The following is a 27,975-nucleotide window of genomic DNA, read 5'->3' as shown; positions in this document are numbered from 1 at the left end:
ATCTCAAAAAAATATATAGTGCCATGGTGAGGCCCACTAGTGATGCTTGCAGCGACTTGTACAGCAATTGTTTTTTTCTGGGATGACTATATGATCTGGACTTCTGGAGTATGAAGAAATGACACCGCTCGTATGAAAGGACAACGGGCATAAATGTGACGTAGTATTACTCCCAGAAAACAATTAAACCCCACAACTAAGTACTCCCCAGTTAAATTAGCTCACCTCGCAAGTTTCTTTTTAACCCCATCTGAGTAGTACAGAACAGAATAAAGCCAGAGAGGAACTCGAACTCATTGACCCACATGATAGAGTCTCCTGGTGTACTGTTACATGACAACCTGGCCTAGTGCCTTTTAGAGGTTACCAACACGTCTTCGCACGATGAGCAGTGCAACACCGTGCATTCTAACAGAGTAACAGGCAACACGATCAGGCCAAGGTAAATCACGAAATTTTAAGGCGTCTTCAAGCTACTTCTCGTTCAAAGCTGCCTTATTTCCATTTACCTGAATCCTGGCCAGTTTTAGAGCCTGGCATGCTGGTCACAGTTTCACCACAACTTCAGCGGATTGACGACGACCCGCGACAACTTCAGAACTAGACCAAAGAATTGCATTTGCACAGGTCGTCAAAACGGGACATGGCTTAGTTTCAGGCTGCCAACATAATTGCCTTGACTCCTGCCAAATGTAACGGCGTTACTCATACTGTATGGTACGGTAAGGATTTCAGCTTTCTTTTTTTTTTTACGGCACGGCACAAGATGACATGCTTCCGTCCTTTTTCAGCAAAAGAGATGGCACTTACTGCGCATGAGCTGCAAGCTGTTGTGAATCAGATAAAAATGATCATTCCATATCAGAAGATTCATCCTCATCCTCATCCTCATCTTCATCAAGGATATAAACCAAAGCATGCCGCCGAGATGAAAAGACACAAGCCACTCCTCTTGAGGCTGAAAACAACATCCAGGAAAGGTGAACTCTGGCATCACGTATCATGTTAAGTGAGTAGCAACTTAAAACTCTTGTATGGAAGTAAACACTCAAACTCACCACTGACTGCCAGTGGAGTGGACACGGCGTGAGGTATGCTACGAACTTTTTTCCCATAGTCGGTGTCCAACTGGAGCTCCAGTGCCTACATTCATTGCGTTACGGAAATGAAGATATTACTTTCTGACAGTAAAAGTAAGGTCGATTTCAACAATTATGTGTCATTTAATCACTACAATTGATGAGATAATATATGGCCTTGGTCACGTAGTAATAAGTTGTGTTTGTGATAACACAATGATGAATAGGAGACATGCAGTAGGTTATTGCCAATACCAGGTTACCGTTTAATTATTAGTGTAAGAATGCTATGAAATAAAGTGGATGCCAAAAGAATAAAAGAGGAACATTTGCAAAGATCTTACCGACAGCTCTTGTACACTGTAAATATTTGAAGGGAACATCCTTGAGAGAGGCACAAAAGAGAAGTTCTCCATCTGCAACATTACAATATAAGAACTTCCAGGACCATCAGAATATGACCTTTCACTGAGTAGTACAACAATCTGGCTGTCCTGTTTTAATATAACCATTTCTTTTGTGAGCTATGAGAAATAATGTATAAAAGGTGAATTATCGCCAAGATGCAGCAGGGAGTACTACCTTGTAAAGAGATACATCAACGCACTCATATTCATCAGGTATATGCAATAGAAATCCTGAAGAAGATGGTCCGCTGGCAGAAGAGTTAGAGAAGTCCTTTATCACACCAATGCAATTCTTCAAGTTCAAGGATCCATCGGGTATCTTGAAGCATATATAGTCAGTCAAGCTATATGAAGACCCACTATTCTGAGAATCTTCATCCTGCTATTTTGAATAATCATTTAATATTATGATAAGAATTTAACACAAACAATATAGATAAGGTGAAGACAAGTACAAAACAGAAAAATAAATATCACTTTTTTATTACATTATATTTGAAGTCAACTAAGAGCTATGTCATTTGCTAAAGATGAGATGGGCACCCGAACCACTCCTAGAACCATGGGTGGAGAGATTAAACATCCTTCCCCGAGCCAGCCTATTGCCTATTGAAGTGTTCTCATATGTTCATTTTATAATGATGCTGTAGTGGAATAAGCAGAAGTCACCAAAAAAACATGAACCTTATAGAATGACACTGATGTCAGAATACAGGTTGATGACAAGTCAACCGATGACGTGATAGGATAAAGAGGAAGCAATTCTTGGCAATGTATTTGTGAAGAAATAGTGGTGAATGGCATCGAGAAAGCCTCCTCCAGGCTGAAACATATGATAGACAAAAATTGATTACATTTAAGCAATGAGCAATGGATTTAAAATGGCTATGTCTAAATAAACAGAGAACACAAGGATTTGACTGTCAAAACTCTGATTCAACTGTTTCCAGATAACAAATTATGTAGAAGGAGTAAAAAATAACTCTAAGATAATCAAAAAATAAAGTAGTAAACTGGAACCTTTCATCCAGCTCATTAAATTGCTTCATTAAAGTCTTTTCCAAAAAATGGGTATCTGTAAATCCCCCCAAAACTACTAGCTGCTCAAGATGTCTTACAGTGTCCCTGAAAAGGCAGGTTTAACACGATTAAGAAATGCAGAAAAACACAATAACACAAAGAGAGAAACTAAAATAGTGATGAAAAAACACAACATAAGAACAGGCAACAGCCCTTTGTAATTTAATAGCTTTTGACTATTTTCACTGCTTTGGATTCAGGGCACAAGAAGAGTGTACACATCAAGATATTCAACGACTGGATTTCATGTGAAGCAATAGTATTGTTTTCTTTTTGAAAGCAATACAGTACCCAACACCAAGAGATAAAGTATATATACACAAAAAAGACTAAAAATTATACATTTGAAAGTTATGTTCGTGTTCGGAGGTACTCTCACACAACCATGCACTTGTGTAACGTTTAAATATACCAAACAAGTTTTGACATATTATGCACATTGCAAGGTAACTTGTCAACAAGGATTGGTGAATTACTAGCTTGCAAACAGGTAACATAGATATGTGCAGAACACAATACCAAATTGTACATAGGAAACAATAACCAACAATCGGCATGTTTCATTGTTACTTACAAATCACACTCAAATCTTTGATTTGCATCAAGTAACTGTTTGATTGGATCCTTATCAAGAAGGAACTTCAGAAAAAGCACCACGAGTTCACTACAAAAAAAAAGTGACACCCAGGTGATTAATGACAAAGTGTTTGACTCACAACTTGAGCATGAAGGGAATAATAGAAGGGGAAAAGACAAAACCTGTTCGCAGCTGGAACTTGATCGGTTGGTTCACTTAATAAAATCTTAACACACTTTAAAACCCAACTGAAGAAATTTTGGAACTGAAAAGTATATCCATAAATGGAAGTTACTACAGAATAACCCTTAAAGTCATAGCACAATCTATAATCATAACATCATGTAGGAAAGAATAGAGCATGGAAGCAAATATATCAAACAATTATCCCCCTAGTAAACATGCTCAACATGGATTACCTTGGTTTGCTTGAACTTAATCTTCAGTCTAATGATGTTGTGCATGTAGTTTCAGAATATGACATCTTACCTCAGCAGATACTACATGCACCAAGATGTCATATTCTGATACTACATCAAACCAACAGAATCTAGAGTCTAGAGTACAGATAATAACATTGAATTCAGAAAATGTAATTGGTTGTTTTAACAATCAGTGCCAAATTAGCAGACAAATGTGTGTCCAGTCTATATTGTCTACTAATACTTCGAGCACACAAAAGGTTCTGTGCACTTGACCAGGGAGGGGAATCTCGGGCAGAAGACCTAAGTTAAAACAGAGGTTGAGAATTGAGAACATGGCAAGAAAACAAGCAGAGAAGGATGGTACCAGATAAAGAACAGTAGCCGCAACCCTTGAAAAACGCTCAACTTGAACAACTAGCATTCCTATCTTCTCAGTCACACCATAAATAAGCTTTTCATCTAACCCAACGTTCTGAAATCGTGAGCGCCATCTTGCAAGGCCTCTTAGTTCCGCAAGTCTGAATGAAATAATTTCAACTGCAGGCTGTAATAAGCAAGTCATTCAGCGTTCATAACAGACTAGCTGATATTCCTTGCTTGGATCTCAAATAAATGATACCATAAATTGTAGAAATAAAACTACTCAAAATATGATAGTACCATGTGTAGCAGAAAAAGAAAAATATGAAATTGCCTAGTTTACAAAGTACAAACTCTAGAATACCCATTACCCAAAGCAACACAAAAAAAAAAAAGGTAGAGACTGTGACATCAGCTGGTAGTGGCTAACCTGAAGATGCTCACTGACAACAACACGAAGTTCTCGTCCAGCACTATCAACAGCCTTAGCTATCCTCTTGAGAGCCTATCCACATAGGAAACGACAAGTTTAGACAGGTTCTCTCAAAAAAAAAAAAGAGAAGAGGATAGGGAAGAAGTTTTTATGGAAGCGAGAAATACCGCTTCACCAAGTGAGCTGACTAAAAATTGGTGAAGTGCTGGACTTGTACGTGTACCAAACAAAAGGCTCATAAACTCATCCTCAGAGCTAGATTCCATCCCTGTATTCACCAACAGAGACAGAATAAAGGGGGCAGACTTCTTGAGGTGATGGTTATGACTTGAAAATCGATCATACCATGGGCAGCTATCAGAGAAGGCAAGGCGCTGAATTTTTCATTAAATAAGTTCATGGCACTTGACCATTGTTTGGCCATCATGGATAGGGAAGAACGGACAACTTCAACCAGATCTTGAATACTTGACGCTTGTTGGGAGATCTGATGTAGCTCATTTTTCCTTCACAGCATTGATGATACACAAACAGATTAAAAAAATTTAGTAGGTAAAGCACTAAAGTGATATTAATATCCTTGCAAACCTAGTAAATAAACACAGGTGCTATGTTTTTGAGGAATCAAACAAGAAAGATGTTTGCACCTAGCTATAAAACAGAATGATGGTTCTATGACTAGGTGAGCTTATCAAAATTAGTCATTTCAGGTGTCAATGAGTATGTTGCTCTAGCACTTCATGTGGAAATCTCCATCATGTTTTGAAGTTACGATAAAACACCATGCAACAAGATAATGGTTTCTTAACAACAACAGGAAGTAGTCACAGGCAATCAAACTATCATGACATTACCTGTTGAAAAAGATAGAAGTGTCCAAATGCAGACAATGTAACCCAGTAGAAATGTGATTACTATGAGAAAGGTTGTCAATATCAATCAGCTTTCCAGGGCACAGGAGAACTAACTGATGGAGGTTTCCTGATAAACAGACCTGATGTGAACGCCATTGTCAGAATTTCATACTTAATATGTGCTTATGATTTATGAAACAAAAAATTCATTACCTTGCTTATGGAAGCATCCTGAAGCCAGTAACTAGTTTTGTTTCCAGAGGATTGGAAATGGATAGGAACCTCATTAATGTTCTGAAATGCCATAGACATAAAATTAGTTATCCATGAGACACTGAACTAGATAAATGAACTAAGGCGTCATGGCTTACAAACAAAAAGAATTAGGTAATAGGCATCAGTTGATCAATGTCCACAGACTCGATCCTTAAAACTACATGGAACAAAGAGAAATGAAAGAAAAGTTGAAACACACTCCACCTGCTTGTGTGCGCATTAAAAAAAGAAAAATAAAAACAAGCATGCTTTATCATAATCCCAGTAGGAAAAAAAAATAGAACACTCCCAGCACTTTTGCCCAGTGAGTTTAAGTTTGAAAACACGTCTATACTTCAATTATGAAAAATTGCCGGTATCCAGGGAAGTTGGCCTCCCTGTTCGAGAAAACAGCATGATGCAATTTTCCAACAATATCAAAAATAATGTTGCCACAGTATCTTTTAGTCATTCTTCCAAAACGATATATTTCTAAGAACTCTGCAGCTAAGCAAATCCTTTTATAAAAATGAACTGTTCCATAATATCACGTTTGCAGTTAGGGTTGGAAATTTTCACTATGACACTAACTAAGCGATAGCCTTCAGAATCAAAATGAAGAGTACCTGTTAACATTCTATTGAATTCAAATTAGAGGAGCACTCAGGTGTTGTATCTACTTACTATCTTTCCAACTGGGAATATTCCAAAGATACTGAAGCAAATGCAACCACCTTTATCACCACTGCACAGAATATTAAAACGCTGGCAGGAAGCGCTTGAAAATTCCTGAATGGATTCTTCATTCTCATCTGCAAGACCAGTGTCTCCAGAACTCAGTCCACCGATCCTAGGAATCACAGGAGCGGGAGGAAAGAAGCGTGCAGTGCGGTCTTCATAGGATAACAGGCCATCCTTGTCGGTCTGCGGTCATTAGCAAAGAATTGTGATAGTGAACTTTTACAGTGAAACCCTAGACTAAGAGTATTGTAAAAGTGAATGAATTCATCATTTGTCGCTTTATGTATTGCTGAATAATGCTTTAAATTGAATGATGTACTCTATAACTATAATAGTATGATGAGACACATTTTTATTTATACATCATTACATTATATATAGAGAAATAGTTGGTGTTTCCAAAAGATGGAAAAGGCAATGGTATACCCTTGATAGAAGCTCATCTTCTGCCCAGTTCAAACATACAATGGCAACATCATGGGATTTTATTCTTCTTAGCATTTTCCCATTCTGCAATCAGCACCTTCACTTAAACATGCACAATGAGGTAAAGTAAAATAAAAGTAACAAGTGGACAGAATCACAACATAAAATTGGTTCTACAAACAAAACATTTGATAATGACCATTCAATTACAAAGGAATTGCTATAGGTTGAATGTATTAAAAAATGGTGCTCAACAGGAAAGGAAGTAATTGGAAATGTTCTTTGTGTCTAGTTCGAGTGTCATTTATAAATCTCTACCAAAGTACCAATAGCTCCTTGCAACTATTTCTCACAATGTTCCCTACACAGTTCAACCAATCTGCTCATAAAAGCTGGTGAGGGTGAAGATCAAGATCAAGAGAAAATAAGCAGGGGATCAGGTTTGTATGATATATGAGTAAATGTCCAAATTCAACACAAAACAAAAAGGGATCAACAAGATTTGAACATCCATTTCATTAATATACACACCTCAACATCATGCAAAAGAACCAAACCATCTTCGGTACCAAGTGCTACTATTTTACCATCGGGGCTCCAACAAATAGATGTGATGCACTTCCCTGAAAAATAAGCAAGATTTTAGTATAGCGCCAACATGATTGTATTGAAAATATAAGCATGATGGGTGCAGTTAGATAGTTCATAAAATATGTGCTTATATCTAGTTCTGTTTCGTCAGAAGCAATATGTCCAGAAAATGCTGTCAGCCAAAAAAAAATGTAACAAACAAAAGTAGCTGCAAGGGTGGGGCAATAGCAAGTGGCTACCTGGGGAGATAGTCCATAGCCTTTGCCAATTGAATCGATGAAGGACAACCTTAGAGTCATCAGTAACCATAGCAAGTAGATCCTTCTCTGGATTCCACTCTGCCATTTTTATCTGCAAATAGTGACTAACGGATTATGACAGCATGAATTAAGAAATGACAACAAAATATCAAAGGGAATACAGATTCCACTTACACTAAATCTGAAAACAGAAATACACATGGAATAAATGGAAAATGAAATTCAGCAGGAATATGAAATATGACAGGTTAATTTTGAATTCACTAATCACCATTTCTTGTGTGTCACTACTCTTTTTTTGAAACCGAGACAGCAAAGCTGGTGTTATGTTAACAAAGCCATGCATTGATAAGATAAAAATAGAAATTGCCAGATCAACCGATCAAGTATGACGACAGAGGTGCGAAATGCAAAACCTGAAACCAAACTCATCAACAAGAGCTAATCGACAAGCTGGTGTTTAACTGTTTATAGCTCCCTATCAGTACAGAAAACATAAAATGGACTGTTTCCGTTCAAAGCAGATGTCAAATGTATCCTATACTTGGAGAAGCATACAAAAGGGTCTCACAGTTTTGCAAAAAAATGGGATGATATGGAGGGTGGGAAATGGATCGAAGATTAACATCTGGGCGGATCCTTGGATACCGAGGGGCTGGTCAAGGAAACCTATAACACCCAGAGGCGCTAATCTCGTGACAAAAGTGGAGGAACTGATTGACCCTTATACTGGAACTTGGGATGATAATATGCTGTCACAAACTTTCTGGGAAGAGGATGTCGCAGCTATCAAATCCATTCCTGTGCATGTTGAAATGGAGGATGTTTTGGCGTGGCACTTTGATGCGAGAGGATGTTTCTCGGTCAAATCAGCTTACAAGGTGCAAAGGGAGATGGAGAGAAGAGCTAGCAGAAACGGATGCCCTGGGGTCTCAAATGGGGAGAGTGGGGATGATGATTTTTGGAAGAAGCTTTGGAAACTGGGTGTTCCGGGAAAGATCAAACACTTCTTGTGGAGAATGTGCCACAACACGTTGGCGTTGCGAGCCAACCTGCATCACCGAGGGATGGATGTCGATACCAGATGTGTGATGTGTGGCCAGTATAATGAAGATGCGGGACATCTTTTGTTCAAGTGCAAGCCAGTGAAGAAGGTATGGCAAGCTTTAAATCTAGAAGAGTTGAGAACCAGGCTAGAGTAGCAAACCTCAGGAAAGAATGTGTTACAATCAATTTGCTGCCGCCCGGAAAATGAACGAACAAGTGCCATAGTTTGCCTTTGGCAGTGGTGGAAAGAGAGGAATGAAGTAAGAGAAGGAGGAACACCAAGAAGCCCAGCTAAGCTCTCACACCCGATCATGTCACGAGCTGGAGAATTCGTCAGGATGAACGCAAAGGACAAAAATCCCAGAACAGGAGAGTGTGCAGTTTGGAGATGGCCACCTCTGAACTTTGTGAAAATCAATACTGACGGAACGTACAGAGGTAACACGAAGCAGGGAGGATGGGGCTTTGTGATTAGGGATCGGGCTGGCTCAATCCTTCAGGCAGGAGCTGGTCCGGCAGCTCATCTACAAGACGCCTTCCATGCTGAAGTTATCGCCTGTGCTGCTGCAATCAAGGCTGCAAGCGAAAAGGGTATGTCCAGAATTGAGCTAGAAACAGACTCAATGATGCTTCGGAATGCGATCCAGGATAATTCCTTTAACCTATCATCTCTAGGTGGAGTGATTCTTGAGATTAAACATGTAATTTTGAGCTGTTTTCATTCCTTCTCTGTTAGCTACTCGCCCAGGAGTTGTAATAAGGTAGCGCATGAGCTAGCCACGTATGGTTGTAATCTCCAGACCGTGTCTTCCTGGGCAGGCTGCCCGCCTGGTCTGGAACGGCTGGTATCCAGCGATTCAGCTGGTTTGGTAATATAAATCTCTCGGTTTCTCTCAAAAAAACAATGTGAGAGATTAGCTGAACATATTGCCCACCCAAAACCAGTTATAACGCTCTCAATCACACGCACTGATGGTACTATGAACCGATCTAACCCTGCTAGGAATTTCAACAAACGGTTGGCACGCAGGTAAAGGGGGCTGCAACCCCTGGACCCGCCCCGCCCACCCGTGCTCTACCACGAAGTAAGCAAGCAAGCATGCTCTGCTAGGATCAACTCGTAAGCGCATTAATCAGTAGCTTCTCGAGACAGATCGGCTCGATTGGACAAGCAACAAAACGAACTCGGTATTTGGCAGGTCAGACGACGAGCGATTCAGAGGAGGAACCAGAGACGAGACCTGGAAGGGGATGGGCTTGTCGAACTGGAGCTGGAACGGCGTGGCCGCCGCCCCCGCCGTCGACGCCTCCTCCATCTGCTCCTCCGCCATGCTCGGTGTCAATCAGGGAGGTCGGGATTTGGGGGAGAAGTTTTTTGAGCGGGCAGGCGGGAATGAGGAGCAGACGGCGGCAGCGGCGGCGTGTGACGCATAGGGAAGAAGAGCTTCCCAATTTAGGCCCCGGTACACGTGGCCCATCGCTCAAAAAGGCCCATCTCGCTGGATTGGGCCACTCTATGGGCCTCACCACCAAACGGCGAGAAGTGCAAGGCCCATTTGAGAGCTTTGCAACGAAAGGGAAGCGTTGCACTGATTGTCTGAACGGCTCACTGACGACAGTCCATAGCACGTCTGAAGGACCTCCTATACAAAATAACCTCTATTATAGTAGGGTTAATAGGGCTTAATAGTTCGCGTGATATAGATTACTGGAAATAAGATGGGAAATGTAGGTGCAAAAATCACCTTTTACAATCCTATAGGTAGCTATACTTAGGGCAAATTTGAATCGCAGAGATTGCTATATTTTGCGGGAGTACGTGAGCGTTCTAGCTTGTCAAATCTGATTCAGCTTTCCACTTCGAAGAAAGCAAACTGCAACTAAGAAAACTGAGGGAATAACAGTGGTTGTGACTCAGAAATGCGAGCAAATGATACGAAGAAGATAGATGCTGTGAAACATGACAAATCAAGCTTACAAGTTCCAACCCTGACTCCATCATAAGTCCATATGACATAATATAATAGAAGTGGTGCATACATTCGACATCAAAACTACGGAGAACTTCCAGGGGTTCTCAGGGAACAGCAGTTCAACTTGCAAACTCAACATGAATACGGCTCCTTTCAAGACATTTTCAGCCAGAAGTAAAATCTAAGAGAGATAAGCAACATCCTCCACACTTCAAGAGTCTGCATTGGATGAGAAACTGTTATTAATTTATCAAACAAAAGACAGCAGCAATTTGGAAATTGCACAGCCATTTATGCTTCACAATATATGCACAAAAATTACAATTAGAGAAACAACAAACAGTACTAGAATGTTTCAGTAGGATGCCAAACTGATAGTTTAACAAAAAGACACTCTGTTGGTAAATCAAATACTTGGTTCTTTATACTAAATAGGATATGAAGACGCGATTGCATTAAGATAAATTTAGCATGCAACCTTGTGACAAACATGGCTGGGAAACTTTTTTACATTGTAAGTAAATGTGATAAAAATTCCTCAGATGTCAATCATTTGTGTACATAACGATTACACTACAAGGACCCAATATAATGCCAATTTAGTATCTGCAGTTCAATAGCCATAACAAGTTCCACTGACATAATAAAGCCTCTTCCAGGTAACTCCTATGTTATGGACTTACTGTTAGATCAAAATATTCAGCTTTCAAGCTATTCATATTGGAATGGATTTCAAAGAAACCAGGAAAGCATCATGGCACAGACCATTTACATGCCCCTCTGAACCCTCAAAAGTAGTGGAAGCATGGTTTATGACAATATGAAAATAATGAAGTGAATTGAGCAGGTTTGATTGCAAATGTCAATTCACAAGCCCAGTTATTCTTCACACACAATTGCCAAATACAAGAAGTTTTAAAGGATGTCCAAAAACAAAATGGCTATTCCTCAGTCAGGGACTCAGGGATCAGGCGTACAACCACATTTGACATGCTGCGAAAACAGAATTTCGTGCGTACAATGTTCAATTGTAATAGTATTACATTATCACCCTAGCACAGAAGGCTTGATGGAAAAATCTACTGCATTTCTCCATCGCCCGTGCGATAACATGTTCAAGCATGCAAAGTAACACTCACTAAGCATCCTACCATGGTCTTAACAAGCAACTCAAGATATAATAACAATCCATACATGATATGTTCGATAAAGAATTGACAGATCATCATAACAGCAGAGTCGTTCATCAATCATGGCTAATTGCACAAATGGAGCGACTGTTTAATGGTCATTCTTCAACTGATGCTTGGAGAAACAAGTCTAATCTATAACCCGCAAACAGCTAACTGAACAGGATACAATCCGCACTAACCTTTAGATGCTGCTCGGGTACATGAAGACTCTGACCTTGCGCCCCTGCAACGATGCAAACATAGCAGAAAAATCAGCACAAGCTCATAAACAAGAACAACAAGAATCGCATAGAATGGGAGCAACGCACCATGGAAGCGGGGGGCAGGTTGGACTTGAACTTGGCGCGGACGACGCCGGAGTTGCCATGGGGGCGGGTGACCTTGCCCCAGATGCAGCGGTAGTTCGTGCCGCCACTCTTGGTCTTGGCCTTGTACACGTACGCCATCCTCTTCCCGCAGTACCACGCCACCTCCTCCTTGGTGTTCACCCCCTCGATCTGCACCAGCGACGTGTTCTCGTACTGGTTCGACTTCGACCTGCCCAAATTCCACCAATCAAAATCGCGGCGACAGAATGGAACACATACACACGCACACAACCCTCGGTTGCCGGAGACGGCGAGCTCGCCCCTCACCTCTTGTATCCGAGGATGGTGCCGCGGACGTAGAGCCGCACGCGCTGCCCGGTGCGTCCCTTCACCATCTCGTCGTCGCCGCCGCTTCTGCCGCCGGAGAGAGACTGGGAGCTCGCGGAGGTGGGGGTTTCGGAGGCGCGGCCACGAGGGGAAGAAGAAACCCTAGCCAGCGGCGCTGGTAGCTCTTATGTACCCGTCAGTAGCAGAAATGAACGGCGGCGATCTTCCGGTGCAGATTTTTCTACGGCTGTGATTTATCCGAGAGGATCGTGTGTTTTGGTGCGTCGTAGGCCTCATTCCCGTTTCATAGTGGGCCAATTTGTTGGAAAGCGCATCCAAATAACCTGAAATTGAATGGAATAAGTCCATTTTACCTCCCTTATCTCTTGCGCTTGTGTGAATAACATCCCTCAACCGGAAAACCGGGTATAACGCCTCCTTCTTCTCTGAAAACCAGAGCAAATCATCTCCCTCGGCGGTTTCGGAGGCGGTTTTATCCTACGTGGCAGCTGAATCAGCTTGTGGGTCTCACTTGTCAGCGACTCTCCTCTTCCTCTGTTATCTTTTCCATTCCCCGTGGCAGCTACGAGACGAGCACCGAATGGAGGACGCCGCCCGGGGGATCTAGCAACGTCATCCCGTCGGAACTCTACTGCAAGATTTGCAGGAACGTGATGGCCGACGCGGTGCTGGCGAGCAAGTGCTGCTTCAACAGCTTCTGCGACAGGTGCATCTAGGACCACATCGCCGCCAAGTCCAAGTGCGCGTGCGGGGCCCAGGCGCGCACCAACGACCTGATCCCCAACCCGACGCTCCACACCACCATCGCCAACGTTCTCGCCATCACCGGCGGCGCAGCGAGCGCTTCAAGTGGAACTGAGAAGCCGAGGAGCTCCATCGGTAGCAACGCGGCAGAGGTGGCGCCGCAGAGCCCGGCCGCTTCGCAGGCGAGCCACAGCAACGTGTCTTCCAAGAAGAGCGCCACAATCTCATCAGGTGTCCTCGGACCAAGAAAGGCGCGGGAGACAGTGGCGGGCGACCACTCCGCAGAATATGGAGCCCTCGCCGTCGACGGCGATCACCACGGCAGCTACGGCTTCTCGTTCGGCCCGGCGCCAGGCTACGTCGACCCCTTCTTCGGTGTCGGCGTGCCATTCGGAGCCGATCCTTACATGTACTACGGCGGCGCGCCTTACGGCTGCGGTGGTGCTGCTTACGGTTACTACAGCGGCGAGGATCGCCGTGACACGAAGAGGACGTGCCTGCGATGATCGCACGTCATCGGCCAATTGTTGCCTGCTGCCCAATGCAAGATTGGACGGCGACACTACCGGTTGCTGCCGGCGCAGCGAGAAGAGCGCTGAATGTTGGATGGAGGACGTCGGAGCGCGGGAAGGTCGTGGTGGCGGCGTTCTAGCTCCGTCCGCGTCAAACCAGTGACGCGTGGTCGACAACCCCTGTGCTGCATCCTCCCATGCCAACTTTGCATGTCTGTCGGCGTCCATCTTCGCCAGAATGCTGGGGAGGGAGAAGAAGAGGTGGCGGCGAGGCCGAGGAGGCGAGGATAGGGATGAGGTGGCGGAGGAGGGGTGTGGGAGGGGAGGCAGCGAGCTCCCGCCGCCCCCGCGGTCTCGCTGCCCCGTCACTCCTGCCGCTCCCGCCGCCCCGCTATTCCGCCGACCTTCCGCCGCCCCGTCGCTCCCACCGAGCTCATGCCGCCCCGCCACTCCGCCGAGCTCTCGCCGCCCCCGCAGTCTCGCCGCCCCGTCGCTCCTGCCGCCCCCGCCGAGCTCCCGCTGCCCCGCCGCTCCACCGCTCCACCAAGCACCCGTCGAGCTCCCGCTGCCCCGCCGCTCCACCAAGCACCCGCCGAGCTCCCGCTGCCCCGCCACTCCACCGCTCCACCAAGCACCCGCCGAGCTAGCTCTCTCCATCTCGCTTGCCGTGAGGATAAAGAGGAAGGGGAAAGGTAACTGACGCGTGGGCCCAATATTTTATTTTTATTGTTTTACTCACTAACATGTGGGTCCCATTTACATTTATTTTTATTTTAGTGCCACATAAGCGCCACGTCGATGCCTTGTGGAAGTCAACCCGCCACGTAAGTGCCACGTAGGACAAAACCGCCTCCGAAACCGCCGAAGGAGGTGATTTGCTCTGGTTTTCAGAGAAGAAAGAGGCGTTATACCCGGTTTTCCGGTTGAGGGATGTTATTCACGCAAGCGCAAGAGATGAGGAAGGCAAAATGGACTTATTCCAAATTGAATTGTTCTTTTGGGCCGAGAGTGGCCCGAGGGGAATGTATGCACTGCACATATCATACACGATAACTAACAAATATCACCAAAAATTCTGAAAAAAAAAGTGTACATAAATTTTCAATAATAGTCTTGTCTTCGTTCTTTTAACTCTTGTCGAACTTGCCGGATTATCCTCTGTACGATAAGGATAGCTTGATAGCTATAGAGGATCCATGTCAGCACAGTTCCCACACAGAGAGTGTGAGAAAGGAAGAGAGTGTAATTAGTCGTAGATTTATAATCAGCTATAGCACATGAAAGAAGTGACTAGCCTAAGAGAATTATAACATACAGTTATATATCGTGTATAAGTTCAATTATGCTCTTAATTACGTAGAGGTTTTCAAACAAATCAATGGCATGTTTGGAGAGCTTAAGATTTTAATAAGCAGCTAGTGAGAAGCTAACTGATAATAATATACAGAAGCTGTGAAAACCTGCTTTTGGCTTCTAACCTGTTTTCTATATTCTATAACTACATATTCTAAAAATCTAGGTAAAAAATCTAGATTGTTTGAAAAGCTTCTAGTAGAAAAAAAAAGGTGCATCTAACAAAAACTCGCCAAAAAGACCCCAAGTGGCAACACGCAAAACCTGGGCTTCCTTCACAGGGCCGGCCCTTGTGCAGAGGGGGGGAGCGGTGACACTGCCACCAATCTGGGCCCCTAGATCGCAGGGGCCCCCACCCACCTCCCTCCCGCGTCCCTGGCCCGCAGATCGAGCGCATGCATGCGCGGAAGCCGGAAAGCGAAGCGCCCCGTGGCAAAAAGAAAACAGAAACACGCGTGATTGCCGCCGCCCACATCCCCTCTTGTCCTCTTCACGCGCACGCGCTCAGCGATCGGTGACCGGGCGATAGCGATTTGGCGAAAAGCCAAAAATCGAAACTGCATCGCGTGTCGGCGGCGGCCGGCGCCAACGTAATTCACTCCATGGCAATCACCAGCTGCTCGGCACTGACGCAATCTCCCTGGTTGCTGCTGCCAGCTGCTCAGCGACGACGCAATCTACTGCGTCGCTGCTCCTCGGCATCTCCTAGCCTCCATCACCTGCCTTCCCCTCGGCAAGGTTAGCAATCAGCACACCAATACACCATCTCCGTAGCCCAACTATTAATTTAATTACTGCTGCCCAATCTCTCGATATCAAAACATAAACATATATAGGCCATCCCGACGCACGGCGTCACGGGCATTAGCGCTTAATTGTTTGTTTCTGTTCACTCGATCGAATCGTCCTCATGCCCTAAGCATCGCATTTAGACGCTTGCGATCAACTAATTGGTAAAATTTTAAATTTATATTTGTAATTTTGTAGTGTAACTTATATGAATTAAACTATCATAATAGTGTTAATTCTTTTAATTATCAAGCCATGTCATCGATAACTTCACATCTAGTTGATTATTATTTTGTAGTAGTAGGGCCTCTACATTTAGTTTTGCACCGGTGCCTGAAAACTCAGGACCGGCCCTGTTCCTTCACTTCATGTTTCTGCACGTTCATCCACTTTGCCAGTGCCATCTATAAAAGACTAACAGTCTTAAGAGTTTAGTATATAAAATACCAAATCAAGACCAGGATTGCCCAATAGGTCGGCCGATTCTGGTCAATTATTGATTGATCGCAGTATATTTTACAGAGCTTAGATCTAAATCATTTCCGATCTACGCTATCTTCGAGGCAGGGGAGTTAATGCTGGCAATTAAAAGTGGTTAACGACCCGTAGATCATCAGTACGTAGACTCGAATTGTGAATGTAAAATTAAGCAAGATCACTTCCATATATGAGTGCACGCGGCCTTGGAGCTTTCCGGACCAAGAAGTTTTAAAATCGTAGCAAAAGTTACAAGTGTCTTCACCGGGATCGATCGACTGATCGAGCATATATATAATAACAGTTCTAAAGTAAACGTTCGATTAATTAGTTTACTCACATAATTAAACAAGTGGCAGTTGTTCATCTAAATTTTGGCAACAACTTGGCAAGTTAACGATGCACTAGCGACAAATTAAATCAGCCAGATGCCAGATCGAGTGTGGGAGCATCGGCAGTCTACTTAAGGACTGACAAAAGCACGAAGCAACGTACTTAGCGTTAAGCTAGCGCAAAGTGCACCTCACTAATTAAGCTAGCAACAATGGCGGCGAACTTCTCTGCCTGCCTCGTCCCCGTCGCCGTCCTCGCGCTCTTCTACCTGGTCATCTTCCCCAACGACTTGAGCCAGCTCAAGTCGGCGCTTGCCCCATGCGACGCCGCCAGCAAGAGCGTCGCGGCGGCGGCGGCGGCGGCGGACGACGACGTCGACTTCCGCATGTTCTTCGGCATCCTCACCCGCCCCGACTTCTACGAGCGGCGCGCGCTGCTCCGCATGGCGTACGCGCTCCAGCCGCCGCCGCGGCGCGCCGCCATCGACGTCCGCTTCGTGATGTGCAGCCTGGACAAGGAGGAGGACGCCGTGCTGGTGGCGCTGGAGATCATCACCCACGGCGACATCCTCGTGCTCAACTGCACCGAGAACATGAACGACGGCAAGACGTACGACTACTTCTCGGCCCTCCCGCGCCTGTTCCCCGCCGGCTACTACGACTTCGCCGGCAAGATCGACGACGACACGTACTACCGCCTGGGCGCGCTCGCCGACACGCTGCGCCGCAAGCCGCGCCGCGACATGTACCACGGGTTCCTGAACCCGTGCCACATCGACCCGGCGTGGCAGTACATGTCCGGGATGGGGTACATCGTGTCGTGGGACGTGGCGGAGTGGATCGCGGCGTCGCCGGAGCTGCGGGGCCGGGAGATCGGGTACGAGGACGACGTGTTCGGCCGGTGGTTGCGCGGGGCAGGCAAGGGGAAGAACAGGTTCGGCGAGGAGCCGCGGATGTACGACTACCTGGACAGGGAGATGTACGGCGCCGACGTCAACTGCTTCCGCCACGAGCTCATCGCCGACACGGTGGCCGTGCACAAGCTCAAGGACCGCCTCAAGTGGGCGCGCACGCTCCGCTTCTTCAACGCCACCGATGGGCTCAAGCCTTCCAAGATGTACCATGTAGATCTCACACCTAGGATCTAAGATCTTTAGCTGCTTTTTCACGGTGATTAATTTAATTAGCTAGTTTTTTTAGATAATGAAATATATTTCCAGACTTTATTCAACAAGCTACAATCAATTATTACACCAAATCGCTTAAAAGCGTAATTAGCTAGTTTTTTATAGTTTAGTTTTTGCAAGCATGGCTGCATACATGCTTGCACTTCTTGCATGAAAAATGTAGAGAATGGTCATGCAAATGGAAGAGAGATTCATCTAGCACCCCTTCTTTGAAATTGCTAGTAAACTTTCGCAAGTTTTTTTTCTCTTTTATATCGACTTTTTTATAGGGGCGCGCGAAATCTTGAGTAACAGTATAGCCGATTCGATTAAGTGTTAGGGCAAGTACAGTAAGGACTAATCAACCTACTATTAGCCCGTCCATGTCATCACAATATGAGCTGGAGGACAGAGAAAGAAAAAGAGAGAAGAAAGCGGGCGCTTGTTTAATGGACAGCTCGGCACGAGCAACAAGATGGATGGAGTAGGCGTGGAGACGATGCAGGAGCCGATGCCGTCGACAAATAAGGCGCTTTCTTGGCCTTTTGCATCCCATGCTCCATGGCTCATCCCTTCTCTGTATATTTGGCGGTAAATCCCCATCCGCAGGAAAAAAAATCGCACTTCACGCGCCAAATTGGCGGTAAATCCCCATCCGCGGGAAAAAAAATCGCACTTCACGCGCCAAATTAGTTAGTCGAAGCGTCAAATTCCTACTGAAATACCCCATCCAGTTAGTAATCCCTCAACTCAATCTGCTGAAACAATGGGTCGCTCGAAACGGGAGGTTGCGCCACCGCCGCCGCCATCTCCGTCGCAAGCCTCGCTGGGATCCTTCGCATCTGGCATGATGTTGCCGGGATCCTTAGGCAGTGGTGCCTGGCAAGGTCCGGCGCCACCGTAGCCGCCGCACCCTTTGCTCTACGCGTACGGCGCTGCTGCTTTTGCTTTTCCCATGGCCCAAATGAAGCAAGGATTGGATCATAGTGCCATTGATTTGTCAGATCTGCAAGAACGGTATGTACTTTTGATATTGAATGGTTTTGGATTGATTTGCTCCGGAAGTTCCGTGTACCTCCATGTTGATTAGAAAATTAATGGTGTTGACTAGCTAAGTTTGATTCTTGCCGTATTCTAGTTTTCCCCTTACGATCTGATCTGCTGCTAGCAGATTAGCATATCCCCAGCTAATATGTCAAAAGAATCAACGTGTACATCTGTTTCTCATACTAAAGTTAAGTCTTGCTATATTCAGAAAGGGAAAAAAAATTTGTGGCAAGAGAATAACTTGATAGTAAGCAAGGGCTACAGATACATATAGATTTATTTTATAGCAAAAACTAGGGTACATAGGTCAGTGCATGGCCAAATTTTTTGTACTAATCTACACATACACTTTGAATAATCAAGAACTCTTACTACAGAGGTAGTGAACAGACAAATCAACTTATCTACAAACACAAAAATAGTAACTTTATATGGCATGAGAATTATTAGTATCATAGGCTGTGCTTTGTCAAATTTTAATGTACTCATTTACAGATGAAGAGAAAAAAAGTGCTAAGGATGTTATATGGCAATAATTTTGGATCTCTGTCTTTTTCTTGCAGTGGTATGGACTTTCATCCGCCTGGTGGTTTCTTAAGTTACTTTTAGGATCCATCAATTTTACAGAATCATCGACCTTTTGTGCCTCCAAATTATTATCCTGCTGAACAAGTAGCACCATGTTCAAAATTACGTCCAGGAGCACAACAACCTGTCAACATTGATAGTGGTGATGAAGAAGCCCCCACTGTTAGGACTGAGAAGCGGTTGACATGGTCAATAGAGGAGGACATAAGACTAGTAAGTAAATAAGGATGTAGGCAATGAATTGTGTTTTCTCATTGACTGTTACTTTATTTCTAGTATAGGACTAATCCTGTTTTGTTTTGATTATAGGTGAGTGCTTGGCTAAACAACTCGAATGATTCGATCAGTGGTAATTTTAAGAAAAATGATCGTTATTGGGGAGATGTTACTGCTGAGTATAATAGCACCACTCCCAAAAACAGGACAAGGCAAGAAAAACAAATCAAAGACTGTTTTCATAAAATTAAGAAAAATGTTGGCCGTTTCTGTTGTGTTTATAAAGAGGTTAAATCCATATATGTTAGTGGACAAAATGATATGCAACTCAAGGAAAAGGCTGAAGCAACATATCAAGCAGATTACAAGGAAGGCCCATTTTCATTTCTGCATTGTTGGAACATTCTTCATGACCAACCAAAGTGGCATGCTTACTTGGAGGAACTTGAAAAGCCAAACAAACCAAAGATGGATGATGAAGTGGAAGTGATGGAGCAAATGTCCACTCCTAACAGTCCTGAAGATATTAAACGTCCAATAGGAACAAAAACTGCTAAGGCGCAACGTAATGGTAAAGGCAAACGCAAAAGGAAGGCAAAGGTTTATCTATCAGATACTGATGATGAAATTGACAAGCTTAAAGAAGTTCAGGAGATGGCAAATAAAGGTCGTGATGAACTACTAGAGACTTAGAGGCGTGTTGCTAGTGATAACCTTGAATCAAAAAAGTTAGCGCACCTTGCAGCCATGGAGCACAAGGAGGCTGTTATGTTGGAAACATATCGGTCTCTCATGTTACAAGATACAAAAGATATGCCTGATGATGTTAGATCCGAGCATTTGATGGCATTGAAGTGTATGAGGGAGAAGTTGTTTCCGTAATACTAAGGTATCTTCACTTTCCAGTCTCTAATTAAAGCTTGTGTATTTTTTTTTTACTTGCTGCAATTGAACTTCCTGCAAACATATATATGCTTCTTGCACAATTCAAAGAGTTGCAAATATTGATGTAATCTAACTTGTAATATAGTCAGCATGTAGCTATTATTTCCAGAAAAACATGTAGTCAAGTCAGCAGTTGCAAAATTAACATGCAGTCAAGTCAACAATGTGCAGATAAACATGCAGTCTTGAATTCCCAATAGTCTAGTTAATAGTAATCCAAATAAACATGCTCTGTGTATGCATTCCCAATAGTCTAATTAATAGTAATCCAAATAAACATGCTCTGTGTATGCATTCCCAATAATCTAATTAAGGGTAATTCAAATAAACATGCTACTAGCTAGTATGCATTCCCAACAGTGTACTATTGGCCCATATATATATATATATATATATATATATATATATATATATATATATATATATATATATATATATATATATATATATTGGTCTAATGGTGCTAACTATCCATCCCTCTGCCATTCCTTTCAACACTTCTTTCCCATTCCTTGCACCCCTTGTCTCCACCATGTCTCCAGATGATTCTGGTGAATTAGATCCTTCCAAAATTATAGACCAATACATTATTGAGCAGAACCTCATAGATTCTTTTGCAAGAAGGGTCATGGAAAAGATCAAGACCAAGCTTAGAATTGGAAAAATCAGAAGGAAGAGTGTGACAAGGAAGACAATCAAGAGGGATCACACAGCAGCACATCATCGTCTCATAGCTGACTACTTCAGTGAAGAGCCTCTTTACCCTGAGAGCATGTTCCGTACAAGATTTCGTATGGGAAGACCCATTTTTCTTCGCATAGTGAGTGCCCTTGGAAGGTGGTCTCCTTACTTTACACTAAAGATAGATTGCAGTGGTCGCCAAGGGCTCTCACCTTTACAGAAGTGCACAGCTGCAATGTGCATGCTAGCGTATGGCAGCCCTGCTGATAGCCTAGATGAGTACCTTAAGATTGGCAAGAGCACGTCCTTGCAGTGCTTGGATATGTTCGCACGAGGGGTGATTGAGGTATTTGGTTCAGAGTATTTGCGACGTCCCACATATGAGGATGTGGAGCGTATGCTTCAAGTTAATGAGTCTAGGGGCTTCCCTGGGATGCTAGGCAGTATTGATTGCATGCATTGGAGGTGGGAAAAATGCCCAACAGCATGGAGAGGGCAGTTTACCCGCGGTGACTATGGAGTGCCAACAATTATCCTCGAAGCGGTTGCTACTCGTGACCTCCGCATATGGCATGCTTTCTTCGGTGTCGCGGGGTCAAATAATGACATCAATGTGCTGAACCAATCCCCACTATTTCATGATGTGCTGAAAGGGGAAGCTCCTAGAGTAAAGTTTTCTGTCAATGGTAATGAGTATAACACAGGATACTACCTTGCTGATGGAATATATCCAGAATGGGCTACCTTTGTGAAGTCAATAGCTGCTCCACAAACAGAGAATCACAAGCTATATGCACAGTATCAAGAAGGGGCAAGGAAAGACGTGGAGTGTGCATTTGGGGTCCTGCAGTCCCGATTCAATATTGTGCGCCGCCCAGCACGGTCGTGGAAACGGAAGAGTGTTGGGAGAATTATCAAAGCTTGTATTATTCTCCATAATATGATAGTTGAAAATGAGAGGGGGGGTTAAAATTCCTATTGATCCGAATGTGGACCCTAGAGCATCGGTTGCTCTTCCTCCTGAAGTAACTACTGGGCACAATCCATGCTTTGATCAGGTGCTGCGTAGGAAAGCTGCAATACGTGCTCGTGCACCACATTCCCAACTAAAAAAAAGATCTGGTTGAACATATTTGGCAAAAGTTTAGCAATACCCGTCGTACTTAGTTGTGGTAGGACATTAAGCATCTTGTTTTCACATTTTCAATTACAATTGCAAGCATCTTAATTCACTTATCATTTTATTTATTTATTTCAGGGACAATGGAAAACTTTGGTGCTAGCTTTTTGGTGCTTTCTGCTATGGTTTTGGGAGGTATGTACATGTCTACTTGCACTGTACAGTCCAAAGAACAACATAATCAAATAAGTCCTTTAATAGTCATTTTGTTTATACTTAAAATAGTAGTACTACTTCCTTCCAGTTGTTTTGCTATCCGGATTATATGCTACAATTGTTCTATAATCATCAGCCTTCTATTTTCCATGGAAATAATGTTGCTTTAATGATAGGTAGGGAAGATGCTCAATTTGGCAGACTGGCAGCTTGTTTTGGTTCTGCTTGAGAAAGATAATCTAGTTATAAAGTATTTTTTAGTAATTCGCTAGTGTCATGTAAGAACACTTGTGTTGTTACCATCTATTGGCAGTATGGATCATTGCAACAGACTAAGTTATTTTGTCGGTCTATTAATTAGTTATTTGTCAATCTGTGAACATTCTTTCGATCAAGTAACAATCTGAATCACTATTTTACTGTTTAGTTCGAATGAATTAGGAATATCACACCATTGTTGTTGATAAATCCGTCTGTTTTGTGATAAATCATATGAATTATTTTTTTATTGATTGAACATAGTCTTCCGTCTATGGTTGACATATAAGTGGCTACTCAAGTGATGTTTACAATTGATCCTACATAACTTGAAAGATACAATTAGAGAATTAAATGCAGCTTGCTTTGCTAGAGACGGCTTAGAGACAGCATGTACTATCTTATTGTAAATATCGTATGTTAAACCATCTATAAATGATGTGGAGGATACTAATAGTGAGATGTTTACTCTATTATTGCCTTTGCCCTTACGAAAAGTATTTGACATGGTCCCTCAGCTCACTCCATCCGATGATAGTCCGATCCGTGTCTTGGATCAAGAAAGACGGAGGATTGTCAATGTCAACGCCGTATCGCCGTCAAAAAATGCTCGCCTCACGTGTACTGAACTTGGTAAGCCTTCATGGTCCGAATTTGGGCAGTTGGTAGCATGGCCTTATGGGCCCTTTAGATGACTAACACGGGTTAGGATTTCCTTCAAACTTAGCACTACATGGGCCACAAAATTCTACGAGAAGATGGGACTTGTGACTTTGAGTGCATCATTGCAGATTGCTTGTACAATCAGTCTACTTTATGTTTACATGAACTCCAATTTCAAACTTGTACTTAGTTTAGAACGGACTAATTATTGGCCCACCAAATTTTGTCCTAGGCCGGTGATATTGATCAGTGGAGAAATCACTGCAAATTTCAGAAATGTGCCGCACGTATCAAGGACCTTAAGCTACAAAGTTCTCCCATATCCTCATTCCTTTTTTTTCTCATGGAAGAAGCTAATCAATCGTACAACGAACCACAATGTGACAAGCTAAAAACTATCGACATGATCATAGTCTATAAGAAAAAAGGTTTATTTCAGACAAGGCCATGATCGATACCGTAGAGTGCAACAATATCTTCCGTCCAAAAAAAAAAAAATTTCCCAAACCGCCGAGATTTTTTTTTGGTTGACAGGGAGTAAAACACTCCAGGTCATCCATAGGAACTTTCCTTGATAATAGATAAAAGGCATAATTCTGGCATTGTAGAAAGTCGATATGTATAACCAAAAGCCCTCCAAAACAATTGAAGGATTAGCTAGCTTGCTCCGTAACTTAACAGCAAGAGAGCAACACAATTCAATAGCATCTAGTAGAATCTAATTCAACCAGTTGCCCAAAAGTAAATAAAAGGTTAAAAACTGAAGCTACATTCAGAAAAATCAGCGGGCTTGTCCGTCCTCAGTTCCTCGTCTCTTCCGATCTACGCAATGTTTTGCATGGACTTCCCTAAAGCTCCCCCAGAAAGTATGCGTACGATCAAAACAGTTGACCAACGAGACATTTCCTTCGGAGGAGTCAGAGGATACAGCCTACCTGCATATGCATGTTGGTCATTGTTAATCTCGATATGCATGCATTTCTATAATTTCCTTGCTAAAAACAGAAAAATCATACTGCCCATGGAAATTTGTAATGCCTCTTTTTCTCACATTTGTGTGTACATCAAGGTATGTCTACAACTTTGGTACCCTCTTGGATATAAGAAAATGGACTCGATTGCTTGGCATCTATTGGTGCATGTTCGCAGGGCATGGCTGACCTTGAACTAGACCTTCGAACACTGCCTTCTTATATTAAGCCATTTTAAGTGCAGTGAAGAGCTTAGCATCGCAAGGTAATTAGCCGTAATTTGCAGGATTGATTGGGCGATTATGATGGCCATGAAGAAGTCGTTTTCTCTACTGTTTTTCCTACCTTTCCTTCTCCTCGCCATCATCTACTTCGTTATCTTCCCCAACGAATTCAGGCTCCAATCCTCGCTCGCGGCGTGCGGCGACAGCGCGCCGGCGACGGCGGCCGACGCGGTGGCGAAGGCGGCCCCGGACATCCGCGTGCTCCTCGGCGTGCTCACCCGCGCCGACAAGTACGAGCGGCGCGCGCTGGTCCGCCTCGCCTACGCGCTCCAGCCGGCGCCCGCCCGCGCCGTGGTCCACGTCCGGTTCGTCGTGTGCAACCTCACCGCCGAGGAGGACGCGGCGCTGGTGGGGCTGGAGATCGCCGCGTACGGCGACATCATCGTGCTCGACTGCACGGAGAACATGGACAACGGCAAGACGTACACCTACTTCTCGGCCGTCCCGCGGCTGTTCGCCGGCGAGCCCTACGACTACGTCGGCAAGACGGACGACGACACCTACTACCGCCTGGGCGCGCTCGCCGACGCGCTCCGGGACAAGCCGCGGCGCGACGCGTACTACGGGTTCCTGACGCCGTGCCACGCCGACCCGAGGACGCAGTACATGTCCGGCATGGGGTACGTCGTGTCGTGGGACGTGGCGGCGTGGGTGGCGGCGACGCCGGAGCTCCAGAACGACCTGAAGGGGCCGGAGGACAAGCTGTTCGGCCGGTGGCTGCGGTGGGGTGGCAGGGGGAGGAACGTGTTCGGCGCGGAGCCGCGGATGTACGACTACCTCGACGGCGGGATGCGGCACGGGCCGACGTGCTTCCGCCACCTGCTCCAGGCGGACACGGTCGCCGTCCACAAGCTCAAGGACAACCTGAAATGGGCGCGAACGCTCAACTTCTTCAACGCCACCGAGGGTCACAAGGCTTCCCCGCTGTTCCATGTGGACCACTAAGACTTGTGATTCTTTCAAATTCATTTCTTTTTGTTAGGCAACGAATTTTCACAGATTTAATTACTAACTTGTTCAGCTCTCCAAGAGCAAGTTCAATGGTAGCAACTGCCTATAACTATTGCCACATCATTTACAGCTAAATTATTAGCCTAATACAATAATTTGCTGTATATACATAGAGATGAAGAAAGTCTCGTATACATATTTAGGGTAGTTTTATTAGTCTTGATAAAATATCGGAAGATATCACATTTTCTAATATAAAATTTGATACCTTCAGGTACTGAAGTGTCTCAAGGTACCAATTTTTTTAATGTAAAATTTAGTTACCTCAAGATATTTTTAAGTACCGTAAAATTTCTCATATATTAGACCATTAATGACTCTATGGCTCATATCTTTCTCTCATAAAGTTTGTCATAGCCTATATGCAGTTGCTACAAGATATACAACTCACTTTCCTTTTCTCTCCTCCAAGTCAGCATGAATTAAATATAACAAGTTTATAGCATGTGTTATATTATCTTATTACTTATTCTAACCTTTCTTTAGTGTTTTGTTCTGAAGTTATATTTGTTAAAATCTTTCAAAAAAAGGCACAAATGTGTGGTCGACTCAAAGAAACATACAAAATCTGAGCTGAATCAATCAAGCCTGAATAATTGGCAGTCAGATCAGTGACGCGGAGGCACTACTATAAAAATGGTTTTTTCAGGCGGCCAAAAATAAACTTTTCAGGTGGAGGAACGATCCGCCTGCATGCCAATGATGATTTTCGCAGGCGGCCCAGTCACCCGCTTGTTAAAATCATCTCGACGAAAAAAAAAACCACCGCCACCCCACCCACGCCCCTACCCACCTCCGCCGCCGACCCCGCCGCCTCGCTGTTGCCGCCGTCAACCCCGCCGCCTCGCCGTTGCCGCCACCGACCTCGCACCTCGCCGCCGCTGACCCCGCGCCTCGCCGTCGCCGGTTTCCGCCGCCCCCGTCGTCTGTCGTTGAGGGATCTGAGGGATAGGAGAACAGGAGAGGTGAGGGAGAGGAGAGCTGTGATACTTAGAAAAAATCGATGTGTTGTGGTGTCTATTTATATCCATGTCAATTTTTGCAGGTGGACCACTTAAGTAGTCCGCCTGCAAAAATAAAGAAGGGTATTTTTTAGGCATGCCGCTTAAGCGGTCACAACAAGTTTCAACCGGGTTTGTAGGTGGCCATTTGGCTCCAATGATCATATCCGTCTGTGAAAAAAATACCCCACGACTGCAAAAATATTTTTTTTTCTAGTAGCGAGGATGATATCGGAGAGTCCGAGTGGTCGCCATGGTCTTGGAAACACGTCGATCAGTTTAGCGTGGAGAGCCGGAGTCATCAACTGCTGAGAGGAGGATGCACGGGCGCCGATGCGCTTGATCGATGAAGTGAAGGTGCATTTTAATTTGATGACGTCAACCATTTTAATCACCATGGCGAGTATATTTGTTCGGATTTATCTCGAATTCAGCATATGTATAGATAGATAAACTAGAAAAACTAAAACATAATCCCAACCTATATACGTGGATGGATTGGGATTAGGACCTAACCAGAGGCACGATGGAGGTGTGAGTTCATTAAATGCCAATGAAAGCACATTTTTTGCTCAGATATACTCTCTCCGTTTTATAAAGAGTACTTTTATCCTTTTTTTTATTTTAATTACTGCCAGGACTTTTGTCTTGTAGTGCAATTTTCATTAAATGGAAAAATATAATCACAGAGAGAGCACTGTTAGATTTATAAATAGTACTTTAAGATATCCAACCATTAGTACTTCATTATTCTTCCCGTTTTCTCTTTGTATTAATGAAGGGCATGTTAGTGCCGATTGCTCGATCTGCTTTAACTTTCAAAAACAACACTTCTTTTATGGAGGGAGTAATCATCTACTCATGTTGCTGAAAGCTGAAAGCTGAAAGTGTGAGCTCACTAATCCCATTCCTCTAAAATTTTTAACTATATTGGTTGGCCTTTCTCAGACAAGAGAATTCTTATAATTCTCTCTATACAGTACATTGAACGTAGTATATTTTTCTGCATTTTGTTTGGACGCGACTAGCGGTTATACGTCTTATCCTAGCCAAAATGTTAAATGCCGGGTACCCCGTCAAAAAAAAATTCTAATCCGAGTTACGAACCTGGACATATGTGTACTCATGTTCGTAGTTAGGGTTTGTCTCTTTTTTTTTACGGAGTAGTAGTGCTTTATTACTCGTCAAAAAATTATTTTTGATGTTTTTAAAAATTTTCTCAACTAGATGTGACATTTAAGAAG

The 27,975-nt window shown here is 43.8% G+C and overlaps 4 protein-coding genes across 5 annotated transcripts; 2 read left to right on the top strand and 2 right to left on the bottom strand.

The window, feature by feature from the left end:
- Positions 1-183: 183 nt before the first annotated feature.
- On the bottom strand, positions 184-9,954 carry LOC127764609 (anaphase-promoting complex subunit 4). 2 transcript variants are annotated; one of them, XM_052289507.1, is made up of 20 exons: positions 9,777-9,954; positions 7,468-7,579; positions 7,169-7,260; positions 6,638-6,721; positions 6,155-6,394; positions 5,429-5,509; positions 5,216-5,355; positions 4,707-4,867; positions 4,529-4,629; positions 4,359-4,433; positions 3,933-4,112; positions 3,326-3,408; positions 3,141-3,230; positions 2,507-2,611; positions 2,171-2,309; positions 1,662-1,868; positions 1,424-1,573; positions 1,059-1,143; positions 811-958; positions 184-683 (listed from the first exon to the last, which is right to left on the bottom strand). In XM_052289507.1, exons 1-19 carry the CDS (start codon positions 9,864-9,866, stop codon positions 852-854), a joined length of 2,322 nt encoding a protein of 773 aa, XP_052145467.1. In that variant the 5' UTR covers positions 9,867-9,954; the 3' UTR covers positions 184-683; positions 811-851. The 2 variants fall into 2 exon arrangements, with proteins under 2 accessions (XP_052145467.1, XP_052145468.1); XM_052289508.1 differs by having other exon boundaries at positions 1,662-1,865.
- Positions 9,955-10,466: 512 nt separating this feature from the next.
- On the bottom strand, positions 10,467-12,497 carry LOC127764637 (60S ribosomal protein L35a-1). The gene is made up of 4 exons (XM_052289541.1): positions 12,337-12,497; positions 12,010-12,238; positions 11,881-11,924; positions 10,467-10,727 (listed from the first exon to the last, which is right to left on the bottom strand). The coding sequence occupies exons 1-3, from the start codon at positions 12,402-12,404 to the stop codon at positions 11,883-11,885; spliced, it is 339 nt and encodes a 112-aa protein (XP_052145501.1). The 5' UTR covers positions 12,405-12,497; the 3' UTR covers positions 10,467-10,727; positions 11,881-11,882.
- A 4,247-nt stretch (positions 12,498-16,744) lies between these two features.
- On the top strand, positions 16,745-17,943 carry LOC127764348 (uncharacterized). Its single transcript, XM_052289218.1, has one exon. The coding sequence runs from the start codon at positions 16,777-16,779 to the stop codon at positions 17,710-17,712; it is 936 nt and encodes a 311-aa protein (XP_052145178.1). The 5' UTR covers positions 16,745-16,776; the 3' UTR covers positions 17,713-17,943.
- Positions 17,944-24,737: 6,794 nt separating this feature from the next.
- Positions 24,738-25,783, top strand: LOC127764440 (uncharacterized). Its single transcript, XM_052289322.1, has one exon. The coding sequence runs from the start codon at positions 24,738-24,740 to the stop codon at positions 25,662-25,664; it is 927 nt and encodes a 308-aa protein (XP_052145282.1). The 3' UTR covers positions 25,665-25,783.
- The last annotated feature ends 2,192 nt before the right edge of the window (positions 25,784-27,975 follow it).

Source organism: Oryza glaberrima, chromosome 2, assembly GCF_000147395.1.
Source record: "Oryza glaberrima chromosome 2, OglaRS2, whole genome shotgun sequence".
In the NCBI taxonomy this organism is placed as follows: Eukaryota; Viridiplantae; Streptophyta; class Magnoliopsida; order Poales; family Poaceae; genus Oryza; species Oryza glaberrima.
This window is presented reverse-complemented; position numbering and strand designations above follow the sequence as displayed.